The sequence below is a fragment of the Gavialis gangeticus genome, unplaced genomic scaffold (assembly GCF_001723915.1).
Source record: "Gavialis gangeticus isolate Ggan-Ray unplaced genomic scaffold, GavGan_comp1, whole genome shotgun sequence".
Taxonomy (NCBI): domain Eukaryota; kingdom Metazoa; phylum Chordata; order Crocodylia; family Gavialidae; genus Gavialis; species Gavialis gangeticus.
In genome coordinates, this window is record NW_017729016.1 from 1950361 (window position 1) to 1971122 (window position 20762).

At 61.7% G+C, this 20762-nt stretch overlaps 1 protein-coding gene across 1 annotated transcript in view; it reads left to right on the plus strand.

Annotated features, from left to right (window-relative positions):
• The window catches only part of MYO15A (myosin XVA), a 67997-nt gene that overhangs the window by 18422 nt on the left and 28813 nt on the right, over positions 1 to 20762 (plus strand). The window contains exons 21-50 of the mRNA XM_019512574.1: positions 1004 to 1128; positions 1426 to 1543; positions 2635 to 2810; positions 3337 to 3421; positions 3993 to 4046; positions 4913 to 4991; positions 5705 to 5835; positions 6414 to 6509; positions 6901 to 7136; positions 7628 to 7806; positions 8170 to 8242; positions 8350 to 8541; positions 8941 to 9050; positions 9141 to 9182; positions 9512 to 9606; positions 10228 to 10354; positions 10892 to 10950; positions 11438 to 11536; positions 11980 to 12058; positions 12486 to 12627; positions 12946 to 13048; positions 13320 to 13419; positions 14943 to 15064; positions 16167 to 16226; positions 16445 to 16520; positions 16987 to 17102; positions 17345 to 17463; positions 18210 to 18351; positions 19443 to 19554; positions 19692 to 19766. Of these exons, the coding sequence (XP_019368119.1) occupies positions 1004 to 1128; positions 1426 to 1543; positions 2635 to 2810; positions 3337 to 3421; positions 3993 to 4046; positions 4913 to 4991; positions 5705 to 5835; positions 6414 to 6509; positions 6901 to 7136; positions 7628 to 7806; positions 8170 to 8242; positions 8350 to 8541; positions 8941 to 9050; positions 9141 to 9182; positions 9512 to 9606; positions 10228 to 10354; positions 10892 to 10950; positions 11438 to 11536; positions 11980 to 12058; positions 12486 to 12627; positions 12946 to 13048; positions 13320 to 13419; positions 14943 to 15064; positions 16167 to 16226; positions 16445 to 16520; positions 16987 to 17102; positions 17345 to 17463; positions 18210 to 18351; positions 19443 to 19554; positions 19692 to 19766 (3322 nt within the window). The remainder of the gene's footprint in view (positions 1 to 1003; positions 1129 to 1425; positions 1544 to 2634; positions 2811 to 3336; positions 3422 to 3992; positions 4047 to 4912; positions 4992 to 5704; positions 5836 to 6413; positions 6510 to 6900; positions 7137 to 7627; positions 7807 to 8169; positions 8243 to 8349; positions 8542 to 8940; positions 9051 to 9140; positions 9183 to 9511; positions 9607 to 10227; positions 10355 to 10891; positions 10951 to 11437; positions 11537 to 11979; positions 12059 to 12485; positions 12628 to 12945; positions 13049 to 13319; positions 13420 to 14942; positions 15065 to 16166; positions 16227 to 16444; positions 16521 to 16986; positions 17103 to 17344; positions 17464 to 18209; positions 18352 to 19442; positions 19555 to 19691; positions 19767 to 20762) is intronic.

Here is a 20762-nt window from a genome sequence, read left to right on the forward strand (position 1 = left end):
GGCTGCATGCCACAGCTGTGTCCACCAAATCCAACTGGAGCTGCCCACTGGGTCCTGCTGCTTCTAAGGCTATGGGGCTGGCTTGGGGATTTCCACCCGAGCATGGCGGTGCCCAAGCCTGCAGATGGGCCAGCAGGTTGTACGTGGGGAGGGAGCTGCTGGGAGCCTGGGGCCACCCAGTTCTGTGCTGTGTCACCTGCCTTCTGTGAGAGCTCGGAGGCCTGTTCGGCGAGAGGCTTGGGCAGCAGCTGCCTCCTGGCGGGTAGGAGACAATGCCCCGAAACCCACCCGTTGTCTCTGCATGTTGACTTTGCTCCACGCCCAAAGCAAATATGTTTGCTTCTCCCCTGCCCTGACCCCCGACTCCACAGAATAGAGCCAATCTCTGGCATCTGCAGGTGACAGAGCTCTACCTTGCTGTCTCTCTGCTCCGTGGCTTGACTCCCAGGCCCTGCTCTAGGGCACAGGGTCACATCTCCCCACGGAAGTGGCTGCTGTTAGAGGCTACAAGCCTTAGTACTTCTCTGTAGGCCTGGCACACTGGGCAGGTGAGCATGCATCCACCCCTGAATGGATGCACGCACCCTTGGAGGAGGCTGGTCTGACCAGGGTAGGAAGTGAGCTCTCTACAGACCTGCAGTGGTGGGTCCTGGCCAAGTGGGGAGAAAGAGCTCGGCATGGAGAAGTGAATCTCCTTTGCCAGAGGCATTTACCTAACTAAAGAAAGCTGCATGCTCTGGAGATGCTGTCTCCTGCATGGGAGGTCCCTCCCCTCTCTCTTTCCTGCAGTCCCCTTCCCAAAAAAGCCACCCCCCCTGTACCTGGACTCCAGGGCAGCAAAGCAAATAAGCTCAGGCTGAACCTGACATCCCATTGAAAGCACTGGCCTAAGGTTAAGTCTCTCACCAGTCATCATCCCCCTCGCTGGCAGGGCCCCCAGGGCCCCATCTCGGTGTGTGATGGTCTGGCTGGATTGTGTTCACCTCCCTTCCCTCTGGCTCAGGAGCCGGGGCTCTTCGAGGCAGACATCGTCAGCAGCCAACTGCGGTACTCCGGGCTCCTGGAGACCATTCGCATCCGCAAAGAGGGCTTCCCGGTCCGCATCCCCTTCCAGGTCTTCATCCAGAGGTGCGGCCTCGGGCTCCTCCAGGGGGAACAGCTGTGCGGGGAGGGGAGCGGGGGTGTCCTGACACAAAAGGCAGGGGTAGGGCCAAGAGGAGTTACTAGAGAAACCTTCTTACTGGAGTTATGGGGTGGGGGGATGACCCTGTCCTGGTCCTCAGCAGAGGGACCATCTCTAAGGGGAATGAGGCCTTGGAGGCGTCTCTCTGGGGGTCCTGCCCAGGTCCCTCTCTGCCGGTGCTGAGTCTCTGGAGAGCATTGGGCTCGGCCGTGATCTTTGACCGCGCTTCTGGGTCCCACCAGGTACCGGTGCCTCCTGGAAGTCCCGCGCAACATCACTCCCCATGGGGCCAACTGCGTGGAAATGCTGAGACAGCTGTGTGCCCTACGCCCCAGCATGTACTGCATTGGCATCAGCAAGGTGCGCCCGGCACCAGCCCCTTCCCCCTAGCTGTGTACCCTGGAAGGGGCGAGGGGGGTGAGAGGGGTGTGGCTGGGTCCCAGGCTTGGTGCTGCCTCCCAGCACACCCAGGTGAGATTGTCCATGGGCGAGGGGCCCCATTTTACACGGGGCCAAGCGAGTGGCTGTGCTCACAAGCAGGTGGTTGGCATGGGCAGTGACCTGCTTGCATCAGTCCTGGCTGGTCCAGGCATGAAACATTTTTTGAGTCATGCATATGCATGGGCATGACTGAAAAAATGACACTGTCCCCCTAGCATTGTTTCCTTGTGCTCCCCCTCCGTCTGTCTCTGCCTGTCTGCCTGTCTCCTGTCTATGCTTGAGCACTCTGGGGCAGGCCCCATCCTCCTGCTCCCTGTTGGTGGGGTGGAGGTATTAGCCATGAGAAGGATAATGATTACAAGCATTAATTATCATAAAAATCAGGCCCTGATCATTAGCCTGAATCTCATCACCAACAAGCGTCTGGCCAGGGCCCCTTGGAAGAAGGATGCTGATGTGGGACCTGGGAACATGGAGCTGTCACCCCTCAATGTCCCCATGTCATGAGGCAGACCCCAAAAGGCCTCGGGCGATGCCCACAGTCATGGTTGTGGGAAAGCAAAGGATGCGTTTAGCTCATCCTTAGGTGTCTGAACACTCCCAGTCCCTCCTGGGGGTGGGGCGTGATGCTCAGGACCCCCCTCTCGGGGTTTCCCAGCCACATACATTTGGTCCCTGCTGCCAGGGCTGTTGCTGGCTGGGTGGTACCAAGCCCCTGCTTCACCCCCATGGCCTCCAGTTCTTATTAACTGGCCCACACAGCCCTACCTTGACATCACCCCGCATCTCCCTTCCCAGCCTGGTGTCACAGAGGCAAAAGGCAGGGGTGGGGAGACAAAGGTGGTCAGGGAAGCAGACACCGGGAGGATGGGGAGGAAGGAGTGGAGTGACCGCAGGCTGAAGGAGGAGGTTACAAGCAAGAAGAGGGGGATGGCTCATGGACATCCAAAATCCTGGCACCAGCCAGGCAAGCTGCCATGGTCAGGGGCTCAGGCATCCTCCCTCCACAGCTGTTCATGAAGGAGCACCTGTACCAGGAGCTGGAGAGCAAGCGGGACCGGGCCCACCACCTGGCAGCCCTCACGCTGCAGCGCTATGCCCGCACTTTCTTCCTCAAGAAGCGCTTCTACTCCCTGCGCCGCAAGATCATCCTCATCCAGAGTCGCTCCCGGGGCTACCTTGCCAGGTGCGGGCCATGGCATGGGGTTCCCTGGGTGCTTTCCTGTGCAGAGAGGGCTGCGGGGCTCCCCTTGCCTGGGCGACCTTTGCCCAGGTGCCCCATTGGGCTGTGCTGAGGGGCTGGGTGCCGAGTCCTGAGGCAGGACAAGCGGGTTCCTCTCCTCGGGTCTCACTGGGATGGGCTCGGCCCCTGCTCCCTTGCAGTCCTGTCCCCCCTGCCACGGGAAAGACGCCCCTTGGGCTCAGCATCGGGCCCCAAGCTGTGCTGGTGGCAGGCCTTGGGGGGGGTCATTGCCAGACCTTCCTCCCTCCCTAACCCCTCCGCTGGGAGCATGGGGGCAGCAAAGAGGGCAGAGCCATTAGCCCACCCCGGTGTTACACCCCCTTAGCCAGTGCTTGTGGGTCAGAGCCCCATTCCCTCTGCTTGGAAGCCAAGCCTTGAAGGGGGTCTAGGAGCCACCCGTCTGTGCCGGGGGCTCAGCATGGTATTGCCCCCCTTTCCCTGCTGCCCCCGGCCTTGCTGCTCGCTGCAGGCAGAGGTACAGGCGGCTGCGGAGGACGCTCATCAAATTCAGGGCTCTGGTGAATGTGTACGTGAACCGGAAGAGGTATCTCAGGGTGAGTCACGCACCTGCCGCGAGGTGGGGGTAGCGGCTGCTGCAGGCTTGGGCAGCCGAGGGGGCCTCTGCACCACTGGGTTTTGGGGGCACTGACAGAGCGGGGGGTGCCAGTCAGGATGGAAATGGGCTGGCAGCAGCTTGCACTGCCCAGACCTGTCCCTAACGCATGCAGGGGCTGCAAAATACCCAGACACCCCAGCTAGTGCAGGGAGCGGGGATCAGACCCTCGCCATCCAGCCGGACACAGCTGTGAGGGCTCTAGCACACAGGGCAAGCAGTTGCTCGGGCCCCTATGCAAGGGGACGGCTCGGCTGTCAAAGGGGTTTGGCCTGGGGAAGATGTCCAGAGGCATCACCATCCAGTGCAGCTGTATGCTGTCCAGGCCAGCCCGCTGCCCCCGGAGGTCCCGAATCTAATCCTGCTGATGGCACTGCCTTCCTGCAATGCTGTGCCCCTGCCCCTGCCCTCTCCTGATCTTGCCAGATTCCTATCGGGCAAGCAAACCTGTGCAGGTAGCCACAGCTCTGGGTTGGCGCTGCTCTCAACATGCCCATCTGCTCTGGTTTCAGAGGAAGGAGGAGGCACGCAGGCGGGCAGAGGAAGAGAGGAGAAGGGCTCAGCAGGTAATTCCTGGTGCCCTCAGGGACGTGTATGTACACACACATATATGTGATGGGGGGGTATGTGTGTGTATGTGTATATATATACACCAAGCCCCCTGCTTCACCCCCACAGATATATATACACACATCCTCCATGCTGGGGTGTGTGTAGTACATGCATTAGAGGGTAAAGCAATACACCAGAGTGTGTGTGCGTGTGCATGCATGTACACATTTATACATGTGTGTGTGTGTCTGTGTATGTATATGCTGGGCTGTGTGTATAGTATGTGTATTAGAGTAGAGGAGTTTACCTGTGTGTGCGTGTGTGTACGTGCATGCATGTGTGGGTGCATGGGGAGCTGTACAAGTACTATGTGCATGGAAGATACCTGAATATGTGTGTGTGGTGGATAACTATATATGCAGGCTTGCTGGCTCAGGCGGGGGCATGTGTTAGAAGTTTGTGTGAAGGTGTGCGCACATGCTGGAGGCTGGTCAGGATGCGTGTGTGTCCCCTCATGCTTGCGTGTAGGTGTGCACTGGGGTGCGGGTGTGTGGCCACACACCTCTGCTGGGTGCGGCATGTGTGCTGTGTGCATGGGGAGGGTGCGTAGGCATAGCACGCTGCAGAGGTCCAGGCTCACGTCCTGCTGCGTGTGGCCAGAGAGCGTGGACCCCACTAATCGGACAGTGCAGGCATCTCTCCATCTCTGAACCCTGCTGGGGTTGGGCTCAGAGCACAAACCAAGCTAGTCCCTGGAGGGTGGCAGGCAGGGGGTCCAGTGCCTGTTAGACCACCCAGGGCTAGGGCTAGGGCTGGCTTGGGAGGGGATTGGGGACCGGCATCCAGAGCCATGGCCAACAACTATGTGCTCTGCTCTCAGGAGCTGACCAAGAGGGAGGTGATGGATGTGTCACGCCTAGAAGTCCCCATCGACCTAGTGAGGCTACTGGAGGGGGCAGGTAAGAGCCGAAGCCCCATGGATGCTGAGCGGGGCATGGGCAGCATGGGCTCCCAGGGTCTGGCAAAGCCTCCTTTACCAAAACTGTGATGTATGGGGTCCACCTGAGGCCTGTGCAGCCCCATGTCCTGTCTCTGGGGGGTGACAAGCAGCAGGTCCTTCAGAAGAAGAATGTGTGCAGAGCGCTCCAGATGCTCCCGGTCCCCAGCCGTCATGGGGTGAGGGCTGCCCTGAGCTTGAGGTTATCCCTGGCTGGTGTGTGCCATAGCCCTGGATAGATTCATCCTGCATCAGTTTGGCTAATCCCAGTCGGAGCCCAGGGCCAGTAACTGGGGCACTGAGTCCCATGGGTTTGCTGTGCACTGTTAAGAGCTCTCCCATTTGCTCCCATCGAACCTCTGCTGCTGCTCTTCCCAAGCGTCTGCAGGTGATCCAGCGGTGCTTCTGCAGCCCAAGAGGCATTGACCCTGCTGTGGTCTAAGCCAAGGGGCAGCCCCATGCCAGGTTTCCCCCAAGCTGTAGGGGTGCCAGTACATTTGAACCTGCCCCACTCTGGCAGCCAAATGACCCCAGGTGGATTTGTGCCTTGCCCTGGGTGTGCGATGCCATGGGGGTGGGCACATCCAGAAGCTGGTCTTCTGCTTATCCCCTGCCTTTGTGAGCTCCTTCCCTTCCTGAGCCCACTGACCACGAGCCATTCTGGTTTCCCCCCAGCCTACAGGCAGGTACATGCCATGTGCATCGCTCTGTGCTCCGCTCCCAGGATGCAGCCGGACTCCCAGCCCACTCTGCCACTCGACATCAACAACTACCCCATGGCCAAGTACGTGCAGGCCCACTTCCAGGTAAGGAGGCCTGGCCCCAACGCGCTGAGCCCCTCCGCACCTGCTCCAGGTGGGAGGATGTGAAGCGAGAGCGATGGTCTTGGTAGCTCGGGCGCAGGACTGGGGGCGAGGACACCTGGGTTCTCACCCATCTCCAGGAGGGAACTTTTCCTGGTGATTAGAGAGGCATGTGGTCATGCAGCTAGAGCCAGGGGCTGTGGCTCCTGGACTTCTGCCACGGACATACCGCGTAACCTCGGACAGGGCATCTCATCTCGACTTTCCCTTCAGAAAACCAGGGTCCAGTTGCTTGCGGGCTCCGTGGGGATACGCGAGGGAGCAGCTGATCCCAGCCTAGGGGCTGTGCTTTGTTCCCCACGTCCTGCCTGGCCAGGCCATGAATGAAGCTGGGCGATGTGGGATTTTAGAACATGGCCTTAGTATGGGCCGCAAGCAACCCCATTGCAAGGGGAGATTGGGGAGGTGAATTCTGCCCCTGGCCAGGCCCATGGGGGAAGGGCTGGTTGGGCACCCCAGGAGCCAAGCAGAGTGGGAGTCTTGGCCATTGAGCGTTCAGCACATCCACCCTTGCCTTACAGATGCCCCTGTTTGGGATGCTCACGGTCCCACTGCCGGCCCCTCTCACCCGCGTGGACGAGGAGCTGAAGCGAGAGGCGCTCAGCCTGTTCAAGCTGGTAGGTCAGTTCTCCCCGTGGCTGCAGCCTGGGGACTGGGAAGGGCGCGCCGCGCCTCCATGTAGATTGCTCTGGGCTGGAGGCCCGGGACATCCCCTCCTGCTCTGGCTCTAGACCCTCATCCCTCAGCTGCACTAGCCACAAGGGCCCACACCAGGGGTACAGAGGAAAGGCCACTGTAAAGCTCCAGCACTGGGAACATCCACAGGGCCATCCCAGAGCCCAGGCCTCGCTCCCTTCCTAGGGGCCACAGTACACGGATGCTGCAGCCCGCTGGGTCATACAGGTCCCCTGGGGTGCAGGGAACGGGGCAAGAGGAGGGGAAGGGGGAGGAAGTATGTCTACTGGCCTTCCGGTGCCCCATCTCTCCTGACCCCTGCCCCCGGGGCAGATTCTGCGCTTCATGGGTGACCCGTACCTCAACGGCCCCCGGGAGAACCTGTTTGGGAGCTACATCGTGCAGAAGGGGCTCTCGACACCAGGGCTGCGGGATGAGATCCTGGTGCAGATCGCCAACCAGGTCTGGCGCAATACCAACATCAACAACGAGGAGCGTGGCTGGCTCCTTCTGGCCGCCTGCCTCAGCTGCTTCACGCCCTCCGCCCGCCTGGAGAAATACCTGCTCAAGTGAGTGCCGGGGCCGCGCGGGTCAGTCATGCAGCATGGGGTGGTGGTGCCCTTCCCCGGGGGACCCGAGGAGGATCGGGCCCGATCCTGAGCCCTCTTCAATGACCCCGCAGTGGGCATGGAGGGCATCGGTCCATGCACACACCATGGCTCCCAGCAGGGATTGGACCCACAAGCCCCTGCACCCCACAACTGACCTGGGCCCCTTGTTTTAAAGCAGTGAGGTGGTACCCGGCTGTAGTAGGCACTGAGCTGGCCTGTGGGAGGGGGTCTCGCCACAGGCACCGAGCTGTACCTGAGACACCCCGGCCACTCCTGCTTTCCCTCGATGCCTGCCTTGCCTGAGTAGCCGGGGGCCAGGACTGTGCCACACACGGGCATGGGGATCCCTCCATGCAGAGTGGAGGCCAGTGGGGGCAAACCCCCTTTCCCGTATGCTGCTGTCAGTCCTGCTGGCCCAGCTCCCCCCTGCAGCTGCCGTCCCTCCACAGGTTCGTGTCCGACTACGCCTTCAATGGCTATAAGTACGTGTGCCAGCACAAGATCCTGCAGGCCATGCTGAAATCCCGGTTTGGGCCCGAGGTGGCCCGGGCTTACCCCCCATCGCTGCTGGAGTGGACGACCAACCGGCAGAGAGCCAACATGGCCTTGGACATCTACTGCTTCAACGGTGAGGGTGGAGCTGCCCTTGGCCTAACGGCCGCTCTCCTTGGTGCCGTGGGGCAGTAGAGAGGGCAGAACTGGGACCTGATTTTTGGGGAGGAGGTTCTGGGGGGCCAGGAAGGGGCTGGGAGACTGCGGGGGGCAAGGTTGTTGGGGTCAGGAGGGAGACAGCGATCGGGGGATGAGTGGGGAGAGGGCAGGATGAAGGGGTGCAGACAGACGGACAAAGGGGGCACAGCACATGGGGGAGCTGCCTGCTTGTCCTGGGGGTCCAGCCCCCATTTAGCCCCACGTGGAGCCAGGCTGGGGTGGGGAGCATGCGGACAGGGAACGGGGTTCGGGAAGTGACGGGCTGCCGCGACCTCCCCAGGCGACCAGTTCTCCTGCCCCGTCCACTCCTGGAGCACAGGGGAGAGCGTGGCTGCGGACCTGCTCAAGTCCAGGTACCGGGGGCCGTGGGGCTGCCAGCGGCAGGGTACCGGCGCCAGGGCTGGCTCTGAGGCTTGTCTTGTGCCGCCGTCCTGGCTCAGGGGCTGTGCTGTGCCCGCAGGGGGATAACAGAAGGCTGGCGGGGCTGGTCCGTCACCATGAAGGACGGGGCCCAGTGGGCCGAGCTGGCTGGCCATGACTACGTCCTGGACCTGATTTCCGACCTGGAGCTGCTCCACGGCTTCCCCAAGCAGAAGTCGTATTTCCTCATCGCCTCAGAGGGGCTGGAGCAGAGCCGGGGGGCCCCCTGGGCGTAGGTATCTGGGGGACCAGGCAGCCTGTGGGAGTGCCCCGGGGGTGTCCGGCAGTCACCTGGGAGCAACACCGAGATTCCCAGCCCCTTGTTCCTGGTGCATGGTGCCCCTGGACGAGCCGAGTGGCACAGCAGTGCAGCCTAGAGGGAGGGTTAATGCCTGGAGCCCGGTGCCCTCGGCTGCAGATGCCAGCTGTGCCCAGGCTTGAAGCATCTCTGCAGCAACCGTGTTGGGGGGAGAGGTGGGGTTGGAACAAACCTTCACCCCAGCCCCATGCTGGATCTGCAGCCTTCTCCAGCAGTGGGGCGGCAGGTGCTGCCAGTCGCCTGCTGTGTGCAGTGATAAGGCTAAAGAGCTCAGAGTGACTAACAGGGTCTCCCCCATCCTGGCCTCTGCAGGGTGTTTGGCCAGGGCATGGAGTCTGATGAGGAAGTCCCTCCACCCCCGGCCACCAAGGCACCCACTGAGCCTCCCAGCGTGGTGGACTCAGATGGGTATCACAGTCAGGGTAAGTCCTGGACTCGCTGCCCTTCCTTGGTACCCACCGTGCCCTGGCACACGCCAGGTCCAGCAACTGCATTGCTTTCCTTCCTTCCAGGCTCCAGCTCCAGGTCGCCGGTGCCTGACACCATACAGAAAGGTACCCTTCCCCAGTGCACTCGGGCGCTACAGGGTGTGGGCAGGGAAGGAAAACCCTGGCCCCAGTGGCAGTGGGTGGAGGCCTTGGAGCCTGAAGTTTGGTCCCACGGAGGTTAAGCTGGCCATGGCATTGCCTTGCCCCTCTTAAAATCCAGCTGCTCTGTCTGGCCCTCACAGGCCCCGCAGCAGGGAGTCCCACACGTCCCAGCTATGACCTGTGTGGCCAGGGGCCTTGGACCCCGCAGCAGGCTTTGGGTGCAGTCGGGGACTGTCAGACACATGTACCAAGCCCTTGGCTGACTTGTCCTCTGTCTGTCTTGGCCCTGCCAGCAGAGTCTGATGCCTCCAGTGAACCGCGAATGCAGAAGGGCTTGGATCATTACCTGGACAGCCTGTTTGACCCCGTCCTGTCCTATGGGAATGGGGTAAGCACCACAGTTCCCAGTGAGGAAGGGGAGTATGGGCTGGTGCTGGTCAGAGCCTGGCTCCGTTCCACTCTGCCACTGACTGCCTGTGTGACCTTGGCCCTGTCATTTAGTGCCCATGGGCCTCGGTGCCCCACATAGAGAACAGGGCTCATAGCACCTGCACCCACACTCCTCAAAGATGGTGAGGTGCTGAGGACATGGGGGCATGCTGGAACCAGGGCTGGATCTGGGGGGGTGGTCCTGTCCTGATAGCTTCTGTTTCCCTCTGGAGAATGGCTGTACAGCAGACCGATTGCAGCAGCAGACTCGCCCCAGGCAGTTCTGTGCTTGCATGGAGCTGCTGTGCTGGGCTGTGGTAATCCTGGCAGGCTGCAGGAAAGAGCTCGGTTACCTCTGGGGCTGGGCGGGCACCAGCTTGGGTCTGAAGCAAGGAGGTTCAGAGACCCAGCAACCAGCGGGGTGGCTTTGGGGGGCTCCTACCCATGCACTGAGCACAGCATGGCTGGAGAGGATCTGTGCCCCACCTCAGCCATGATAGACCACTGGAGGAGCTGGGCTGGGGCCCCGTCTCTTCTTAGCCTGCCCCTGACCCCTGTTTGCTCCCTTCTGCCATGCCAGGAGCTGGAGAAGCCGGCCGTCATGTCCCAGAGGATGAAGGGCGGTGGTGGGGTAGGAGGTAGGGGCAGCGACAGCAACCTGCAGCAGGGCGGTGCCAGGGCCCCCACGCAGATGCCTCCGCGGCCTGGTGAGTGCGGGCGAATCTCTCCATCCTGGCACAGACAGCGCCCAGCAGTGCCGGCTCAGGGGGCAGGACTCCGGGGGCCCAAGCTCAGCTCTGCCATTGACTCATGGCCTGACTTGGGACATGTTAACTCCCTTCACGAGCCTGTGCAGGACTCTCCCCTCTGAAAATCCAGGCTGGGGCTCAGCTGCACTCAGCACCGCTTCTCGCAGAGGGGCAGTAGCAGGGCAGAGGAGGGAGAGCGACCTGCAGGTCCTTAGAGACAAGCCAGCGTGTTCTCCCATTGTCCCCAGCAGAAGGGAGGAGAGCAGGGCATGCAGGAGGCTGGGACCAGCATCCCTGGAGCAACACAGGGACCATGCCAGGGCCAAGAGAGGGATCCAGCCAGAGGCTGTCCCCGTGGTGTCTAAGTCCCCGAGGCTGCCCATGCTCTTCTCCAGCCCAGGGGCTTGAGGAACTACCCATCTCCTCTGTGCCTGCTCAGGGGCAGTGGCTGGAGCTGCCATGTCACCACTTGCTTTTCCCCCTTTGCCCCCGCAGGTGTGGAGCAGACCCGGATGGCGCAGCAAGGGGCTCACCGGGAGACAGCCGGGCTCCTGGTCAGTGGGGCGGAGGGATGCGGGGGCACGGGAAGGGCAGCCCTGGGCACAGAGCAGGCCTGCCCAGCAGGAATGGGGGCCTGATGGTTTGCTGGGGAACCTGGTTGACCCCGTGGGGACTCCCTTGGTAGCAGTGGGGAGGGCAGAGGTCCTGGTACCGCTGGGTGATACTGGAGTGGGGCTGTCTGGGGACACTTCCATCTTTAACACCTGAATACCTATGGGTCAGTGGCTGCCTACGAACACCCGGGACTGGACTCGATGCCCCAGGGGCTCCGTCCAGCCCTGAGCTCCCAGCCCTGCTCTGCTCCCAGGCGGGGTGCGGCTGGGACTGCAGTGGCCCTGGGGGAGTGGGGCTGGGTGTTGTCTTGCATGTCTGTGGCCCCTCAGGGGAGACGCTGGGCTGAGAGACAGGAGGGGCATCCTGGGCATGTGCCAGAGCTCCGGCCAGGGGTGTGTGACCCTTCCCCTCGTGTTGCTGTCACAGACTCGTCCGATGGGCAGGCCAGCAATGGCTCTGCAGCAGCAAGCTATCTACAGGGTGTCCAGCCCCAGCCCCAGGCCGGGCCTGGCACCGCCGTTCCAGGTGGGTCTGCCCCTCACCCTCAGGGCACGGGTGGAAGGTGGGGGGATCAAGCAGAGAGAGGAGCGGATGGGAACACCTCCCATCCCCTGATCTCCGTGGCTAGCCGCAAGATGGGCACGGGACCACCTGGAAGCCCTGCGGATAGGGGCCTGCCCTGGTGGGAGCACGAGCTCCCTCACTGCTCTGTGCAGGGCCACAGCCTTGCTCCATGAACCCTCCTCGGAGTGGCCTGTCCTGGTGCAAACCTACGGGAGCAGGGGAAATGTTCTGCAGGCCCCTGAGCCCACCTGGCTGCTCTCCCCCCCAGAGGTGGCTGCATTTCAGCTGGGGGAAGTGACGTGACCTCTCAGCCCCCTCCATGCCTTGCAAAGGCACTCAGGCAGGGCCCCCACACACCCAGTGGTAAAGCCTTTCACTGATGGGCTGTTTTTCCTCCTTTCCAGAGGAGGGGGGTGAGTGGGCCACCCGGCAGGACTGCAGCCGCTCCTGGCCCCATGCAGGAGAGACCCTTACGGAGAGCCGGTAAGGGCTGTGCACTAGCCTCCTCCTTCCCCCCCAGCTCTGATACCCCCCACATGCATCTCCCTGGGCTCAGGCCTTGGTCCTGGGCTTGTGGGAAGCCGGGGATGGGACAGGGCAGGGGTTCAGATCCCAGCTCAGGACACGCATGTGGGGCTGGCTCCTGTAACCCTTTGTGCTCTGTGTGCTTTGCTGGGAGGGCTGGGAGTTGCCAACTATGGGGCTGAAGCAGGGGTCAAAGCCCAGCAGGGCCCATGCCCCCTGGGAGCCCAACTCTCCCCCCAGCCAACATAAAGGGCTGCATGACAGTCGCCTTCGTCACCTGCCCCAGCCCAGGAGCTGATGGGAGAGCCCCAGCCCTTGGGCAGAGCTGGTGGGAGCCAGATTCTCCCTCTCACCGAGCTGCCCATGCTTCCCCCCCGGCCCGCAGCATCTCCACCCCCCCGGCGCTGGTCTGGTGAGCTGGTGCGGCACAGCAGGCTCAACTCGGAGCACTTCCCCGAGCCCACGCGCAACATCAGGAACATCATCCGGCAGTACCAGCAGCCCACCCGGCTCCCAGAGACCCTCAGGTGAGCTCCTGGTCACTGTCAAGCCTTCCACCCCACCCCACGACAGGCACCGCGCAGGCCCCATCCAGAGCTGCCCAGGGGCTAGCCCTGAGCACCGCTGGCTGCAAGGTGCCTGCAACCCAGAGCCTGTCTCCCTACGGTGACTGGCACCTAGTCACCAACCCAGCCAGCTGCGCCCACCCTGGACAGTGCCCAACAGCCGCGAGGCAGGGCCTGGGTTGGGTCCCATCGCGGTTCATCCTGCACCCATCCCTGGCCCCCGGAGCCCGCTCTCTACTCTGCTGCTGAGCTGCTGCCCCCCATGGTTTGTCTCTGCAGGAAGGAGGGCGGGAAGGTCTTTGTGAAGAAGATGGATCCCCACGAGGAAGCCATGATGATCCTGAAGAGGCAGATGGCCGTCGCACCACCGCCTCCCACTCTGGTAGAGGGGCCTGGCTGGGTCGGGGGGCTGTGGGCTCCTCCAGCAGGGTTGTGCTGCTAAGGCAGGAGCCTGCAAGTCATCCTTCCTGCCCCGCCACAGCCTCCTGCAGAGTGAGCCCCGATGTCCCCTTCTGTGGGGCCTGCTCCCCCTCTCAGGGGCCATCCGGCTCCTCAGCGCATATGCCCCTCACCTGGGGGTGTCCCAGGGCAGGCAACCTAATTCCTCCCAGGACTCAGGTCTCTCTCTCTCTCTCTCTCTCTCTGGGTTGTAGATGCCCAAGGAAACGGTGGCCATGGTGAAACCTGTGACCAAGAGGCCTCCCCGGGTGACGCTGGCCCCTTCCCGGAGCCCTGTCCGTGTGGCAATGCCAGGTACCAGCGCCGGGGCATAGAGATGGGCAGCTGCCCCTGGCATTCAGGGCTGGAGCCTTACGCTTCCCCCAGCTACTGAGGCTTGGTCCAGCCATCAGCCCCCAGGCAACAAGGGGCAGCCAAGTGCAGCAGGGCTGGGCAGGGTGAGGTCTCTGTGATTTGGCTGGGACCATCCTGCAGAGACCCTGCGAACATGCCTGTAGGCAGGAGGGAGCACCCAGCAGCCCCTACCCACAGCCGGGTCACATGCCTGCCTCTAGCCCTGTAGGGCAGAGGGCAGCGGGTACAATGGGCAGTCCGAGAGACACTTTACACACTATAACCTGCACCCCCTGAAGACTCCTGCTGGCTGCCAGGGTATCAGTTACCCCAGGGCTGACCTGGAGCCTGGCAGGGGGCCAGGGAGCATCTCAAGGCACAGCCTTCCCCGTAACCCAACTCAGGCAGCCCAAATTGGACCCCGCAGGTGGTCGCAAATGGCAGCATGCAGGGCCCGGCAGAAGGGAGGGGGCCACCGGTCCCACCGAGCTCTGTTGTGACCAGGGCCAAGGGCTCCGCGCCCTGTCAGGGGCTTGGCTTTTACGAGCAACGAGAGCTGCAGGATGACATGACCGGAGCTCGTGATCCTCATGTTTCAGTGCGATAGCCCCATGAGATCAGGCAGCAAAGATCCCTCGGGGATAATGTTGCAGCATGTGGAAGGAATCGTGCAGCCCCACTCCTGGCTGCATCGAGGGCCCGGTACCTTCTGCAGGAGTTGACCCTGCAGTCCGGGGCAAAGCCTGATGCCCAGACCACATCCTGCCCAGAGCTGGGATGTTCTGCACCCCCAGGCTCCCCCTGTGCTGCCTGTTACCTGCTATTACCCAGCTGCCCCTTCCCCAGAAGTAGCTGCATTTCAGCAGCAGGTGACTTCAGCCTTAAGCAAAGGGAATAGCAGAGGGCTGCTGCCCACAGTTGCCACCTTCCACCGCACAAGGGACTGCTTTGCATTAGGGGTCAACACATCCATGGTGCTGCTGCGTTACACTCATCTGCCACCTTTTGCCCCAGAGGTGACTGCATCTTGGGGGTGGCTGAAATGATCTCACTGAACTGGCTTCACCGTGAAAGGGGCTTTGAGATCCTTCAGGGCGGAAGGTGCATTATAAATGCAAGAGAGCTGGACGCAGGCATGGACGAGGGGAGAAGGGCCTGCCTGGCTCCCAGAAGCCATGGGCACATGAAGCGGAGGCCTCGTCTGCACTGACATTCCCGCCAGGAGAAGGCACAGCAGACCCAGAGCTGTGCCTGGCCTGCCACTGACACCCTGCATGCCCATGGGCGAGTCACTTAGCTTCTCTGTGCCTTGGTTTCCCCCTTGAGAGATCATAGCAGAGGGTGGGGGGTGGGTGAGTTCATTATGGATCCCAGATGCTCAAGTTCTTCAGTCCTGAAGTGTCCAGGGGCAGTAGGAGCAGGCTGTGGTGCCCCCCTCACCCCTTGCTGCAGGCTATCACCCTATTCTCGGCATCTCTCTGCAGTCATAGTGTCCCGGGACCTGCCAGCCCAGGAGGAGCAGATCCAGACCCAGCTGCACCGGCGCTTCAGCGAGGAGTTCTACACCTACTGCAACGTGCCCTGGAAGATCTACATCCGCAAAGAGGTACAGCGTGCGCACGGCCCTCTCCCCACCTCCCAGTTGACTGCCTAAGGCCAGGCCCTGGGAGAGCCAGCCTGGGAATGCGCCCACCTCTGGGGTGGTTATGTGACAAAACACTGCCGTCCATAGCTGCTGCAGGCAGCGATGCACAAGCAACCGACTGACAGGAGAAGATGGTGCCTGTTCTCCTTAGGAAGCTGCATCCAAATTGGCCCCACTGCAGAGGCTGTTCTTGCACGCATGCCTCAGACGAGGGCCCAGCAAAATAGAGAGGTGGGGGGGATGCACGTGGAGTGTGAGAGCCCCCAGCTGGGGGGCAGCTGAGCAGTGGCGTTGTGACCAGGGGTTTGTTACCATCCAGACGCTCCTGCCTGGGATCAGAGGCTCCATGAACCAGATCCCACCCATATCCACTGCTGGGCAGGCCCTTTGCTGCCTTTCAGACGTGCAGTGAGGAGTTCACGGGCCACGGTCAGGTGCTTTAAGCCTAAACCTCCTGCTCTATGTCAGGAGAGTCCTCAGCCTGGCCCAGTGGTTATTGATGGGGTGGTTCAGGGGAGAGGACTGTCTGTGGCGCTGCTCTTCCTAGCCACCCTGTGTTGGCAAAGGGGGACGAGAGGTGACTTGAAGTAGGATGGTGCAGGCCAATCTGCGGGGGAGACCCTTCAATGCACCTCCATGATGCTGCAGCCTCTGGCCATTCCCAGACACGAAGCCGGGCAGGGCAGCAGAGCATGGCAGCTGCTCCCTGTGTGTCTGCTTTTGGCCTGGGGTAAAGGGCACCTAGGCTGTGGTAGCTCATGTTGCTGAGAGCGCCTAGCCCCTCCACTTGGCTTACCTGCACCATGGGCTAAGCACCTACCAGCGGGCAGCTGACGCGCTAGAACGCCCTGGCGCTGGGCAGCTTCTCCATGCGTGCGCCTGGCACAGGCACACTGGGGTGCATTTCAAAGCCACTTCAGCTCCTTCATCCCTCGAGCCCTCGCAGAAAGCTCACCCCAAACACATTGTCCAGCGTGAGCAACCTGGGGAGAGGGAGGAAAGGGGGCAGAGACCTTCCTGCCGGCCCCCTTCACCTGGCAGCACCCCTGCTCTTCCCCTCCAGGTCTTCTACCCCAAGGACAACTTCAACCACCCCCTGCTGCTGGACCTCATTTTCAGACAGGTGAGGTCCCACTGTCATCCACGCAAGCTGCACCAGCTGTGGGGAGTCCGCTGGGCCCCGGCGGGGGACAGGAGAGGGGGGTTTCAGGCTAGGTCTGCCCTCAGCAGACAAATTGCATGGCAGCATTGAGGGGCTCCAGGCTGCTGAGCCCTGGACGGGGGAGTGAGCTGGAGGGGCTCATCCAGCTGCTAACCCAGCGCGATGGCCCCTGCCTGCAGATCTTCAACGACACGCTGTCTGACGCCTGCGTCCGCATCAGCCCAGAGGAGCGCCAGCGCATGAGGTCACTCTTCGGTAATGCCCGCCACCCCTTGTGGCACAGCCAGCCTGCGGCTGTCTCCCCGCGGCGGGGCCGGCCTGCTCTCTCCCACCCCATCCGCCAGCTGTTCACAGCTGCCTCGGGACCAGTACTGTCTAGGCACTGAGGGCCGAGGCCAGGTCCCACTCAAGCTGAGTGGAGTTTTGCAGCCCACACAGGGGCCTGGGCAGCTGCCACCTGGGTTTAGGTCTGGGGTGTAGTGAGTTGTGCTGGGTCTCAGCCCACGTGTGCACACTGGACCCCATGGGAAGGGCAGCGTCCATGTGACATCACTGCCCCCCCACATCAACTAATGCCATGGCCTTGCCCAGGCAGTTCCCGACCCCTGGCAGCCCTGGGCCCTGTTCCTCTTCCCCCGCTCCAGTGTGGAGGGCCACAGGGCCTGGGGAGGGGCAGCCGGTGCCTGATGCTCTGTGGGATGGGTGGGGGGTCTCACTGCAGCGGCCAACAAGCTGGACTCCTTCAGCCCCGTTGCCGATGAGAGCGTCAAGAAGGAGATCATCAGAATGGCCCGGGACAGCTGGGAGGTCTACTTCTCCCGCCTCTTCCCTGCCACGGTGCGGGTGTGACGCTGGGGGAGATGGCGGAGGGTGGGTGGCAGGCGGGGTCTGCCTAACAACCAGCTGGCAGTGTCATGCCAGCCAGACCATGATGCCCCAGGGAGGTCCCGAGGGCAGCACTCCTGCCGTGCCTTCGTCTGGGCTCAGGGCTGGTGGTCCCTGCTCCAGCACTGATACAGCAGTGGGGCAGGTGGGGCTGGCACTTGCTGATCTGTCCCGTGCCTGCTTTCCTCCCCCAGGGCAGCGTGGGGACCGGGGTGCAGATCCTGGCCGTGTCCCACACAGGCATTAAGCTGCTGAGGCTGATCAAGGGCACCAACATGCCTGGGGAGCAGCTGCGGGTGCTGCGGACGTATAGGTAAGTCCTGGGCGGGAGCTAACTCCGTGCACAGCAGCCGGCCCCCCATGCTGGCAAGTCAGGCTGGCACATGCCTTGGCATCAGCATTTGTGCGACTGCAGCTTCCAATGGAGCAGCAGGTGCTGGAGGGAGGTAATTGCTCTAATTAAATCCATTAGCGCCAAGATCCTTGCTCTCTGCAGGGCTCCTCTGCAAAGGGCTGTGAACAGCAACATGCCTGTACACACACGAGCACACATGTGCATGCATCTCCATACATACACAAGCAGTCACACATGCCTGCACACAAATCTAGATATGCCTGCACCTATGCCCACACATGCTCGAACACGCAAGCATGTGCACGCACACGCATAGGCATGTTCGCACCTCTGCCCACAGGCACAGGGCCACAGCCAGTCAGTGCCCAGGTACTGAGACCCTCTGCTGGGAGGTGCTGCTGGAGGAGAGCAGTCTGCATATTCATAACTATGCTCTGTCCCCCTTGGGCTTCACCCCGTGGCGGGATAAAGCCAGGGCATGCCAGCTCTGAGGCTTGGTCCCCCTGGTGCTACAAAGCCACTCCAGGGAAGCCCCAGGCCAAGCCCAGTGCCAAGGGGAGGGCATCTCATTTCTTAACTGCACCAGCATTGCCCCTGGACCACAACTGGTCCTGCACCCAGCTCTCTCCCATCCCTTGGTTCGCTGGGCTGTCCCTCCCCACCGTGGCCCAGCCTGCGTAACCCCGTCCTCCCCTCGCACCCAGCTATGCCGACGTCCTGTTCGTGACCATGCCCTCCAGAAACATGCTGGAGTTCAACCTGATCAGCGAGAAGCTCATCCTCTTCTCCCCCAAGGCTGCCCAGGTGAAGGCCATGATTGACTATTTCATCACGGAGATCAAGAAGGTGAGGAGCGCCTGGGGCTGGAGCAGAGCGGGGCGACCTGGGTCCCAGAGGGCTCAGGCAGGGTATGGGGGGCTGTGGAGAAAAGGAAGGAGAGAGGTGGTGTGTCTGAATGCCCTGACCACGGTTCCAGGGTGTATTCGAGTGGGCGAGAATGGTTGTTGCCAGGTGAGAGTGTCCTTGGTGTGTCGGTAGTTGTAATGTGTGTGTAGCTGGCGGGCGGTTGTGTGCTATGTGGGCTGCATGTGTGTGAGCAATTGTGTGGCCCTACTCTGAAAGCAGTGCGCATTTCTGTGGGGTCGTATTCTGAGTGTGAGGTGTGGGGGCAGTAGCTGCCCCCATGTGTGGGGGGCATCCTGCTTTTGCTACATGCCAGCTTCTACTCCCAGCCTGGGCTCAGTGTCCAGTATCCACATGCATGAGTCCAGGGGTGGGTCTAGAGGAGTGGCAGTGATGTGGCTGCACCCCTTTTGGGATTGGACTGCACTATGGGAGCTCCAGGAACTACTTTTAAGCTCTTAAAGGAAGAGAAAATCCACTCCTCTCCTTTTCCGCTACTCTCTTGCTTGCTGGTGTTACTTCCCCTGCTGTTCTGGGGTGGGGCAAGTATCAGAACTGTTCCCGTAGGCCCATGCTAGACTGTGGGACCAGCTCTGCTGAGGATGGGGATACTGGCAGTGGCTCCCATGGGTGTGCTGTGTGGGGTTGTATTCTGAGCCTGGGGTCTGCGTTTAGTAGGTGTGCGTGCATGGATGGGTGCTTGTGTGTGTGTCTGCATACAGTAGGTGTGTGTGCATGTGTGTGCGTTCAGTAGGTGTGCGTACGTGCGTGTATGCATGTGTGTGTCTGCATTCAGTAGGCATGCATATGTATGTGTGTGTGTGTGTACTGTGTACAGGGCTTGTATTCTGCTCTCGGTGCCTGGGGGCTGTATTCTGAGCATGGAGGGGTATTCACGGGCTGTCCAATGGGGGTGCCATGTGTGCTATTTTACTCTGCCACTGGCTGGTGCCCGCTGTGCTGTGACTGGTGTGTGAGGCCCTAGTGCCTGGTGTGGGGTTCAGCCCAACTGTGCGGTTCTCTCCTCCTTGCAGGACTCTCAGTACGTGGTCGCTGTGAAGAACCACGTTGCAATGGACAACAGCCAGCTGAGTTTCCACAAGGGCGACATTGTCCACCTGCAGCCGCTGGAACGCCCCAAGAAAGGTGAGTTGCATGGGGTCTGCTCCAGACCGGGCCCTGCAGGCTGGGGCTTCACGTAGGAGGGAGCAGGAGAGCAAGCCCTGGCAGGCAGGCAGGGAGCTCCGCCCTGTGTGACGCCCTGCCCCTCTCCCACCACGCAGACTACTATTATGGCTACGTGGTGCGCAAGAAGCTGATGTACCTGGAGGAGCTGAAGCGTGGCACCCCGGATTTTGGTGAGTGGCTCTGGAGTGCCATGCTGTGTTGTCCCTGTCCCCATCCCCATGAGCTCTGTCCCCTGGGCCCCCTGCTCCCTTCTCTGATGTCTCCCTGCCTCTCCTCCCCAACCCACCCCAGAGGGGCAGCCCCAAATGCAGGAGCCAGAGCCCTATGGCAGGGCACAGCTGCTCATACCACTTCCCCAGGGCACCTGCTGGCCTGCCCTTTCCCACCATTGCATAGGTGCGCCTGAGTGTGTTATGCATAGAGAGGATGAGAACCTACCGCTGCTGCCCCTGGAAGGAGCTCCTCCTCTGGCTCCAATTTAGGGGCTTGTGTTTCTGACACTGGGGGCTGATGCAGGGGGAAGTTCCTGGGCTCAGTCCTACCTGGGCAGGTGCTGTCACATTTCCATGTGGCTCAGCCAGGGGTGCAGTGCCAGGGCTCTGGCCAGGGGTTGGGTGAGTCAGCCAATCTCCCAGTCATCCATGTGTATCGGAGAGCTCCAAAGCCCCAAAGGAGGTAACCATCAGCTGAGCAGGCCCAGGTGGGGTCCAGAGAGAACCCTTGTCCTTTGCGGTGGGGGCGTCCCCTGGGGCAAGCACCTGCTCCCAGCACCCACTGGGCACAGCCCACCAGGAGCTCATGTGGAACCAGCATAGGGGGGGCAGCCAGAGAGGAGCGACTTTGAGGGGTGCATCTGCATGGCTTCAGCCCTCAGCCACGGCTCTAGGGTCAGGCTGGACACGATCTATATGAAGAAAGGGCAGGCAGAAAAGCCACTGTAGAAGTACTGACAGCCCCAATTACAGGGGCTGGGTGAAAGCGCTGTTAGCCAGGCCTGGGGAGGGGGTGGGGGGGCCTGTGCCCCAGCCCTGCCCTACAGACTGCTCATGCCCCATCTGCTTGGTCCAGGGTGGAAGTTCGGTGCCATCCATGGCCGCTCAGGGCTCTTCCCCATGGAGTACGTCCAGCCTGTAGCAGCCCCGGACTTCGTGCACCTACCGGCCGAC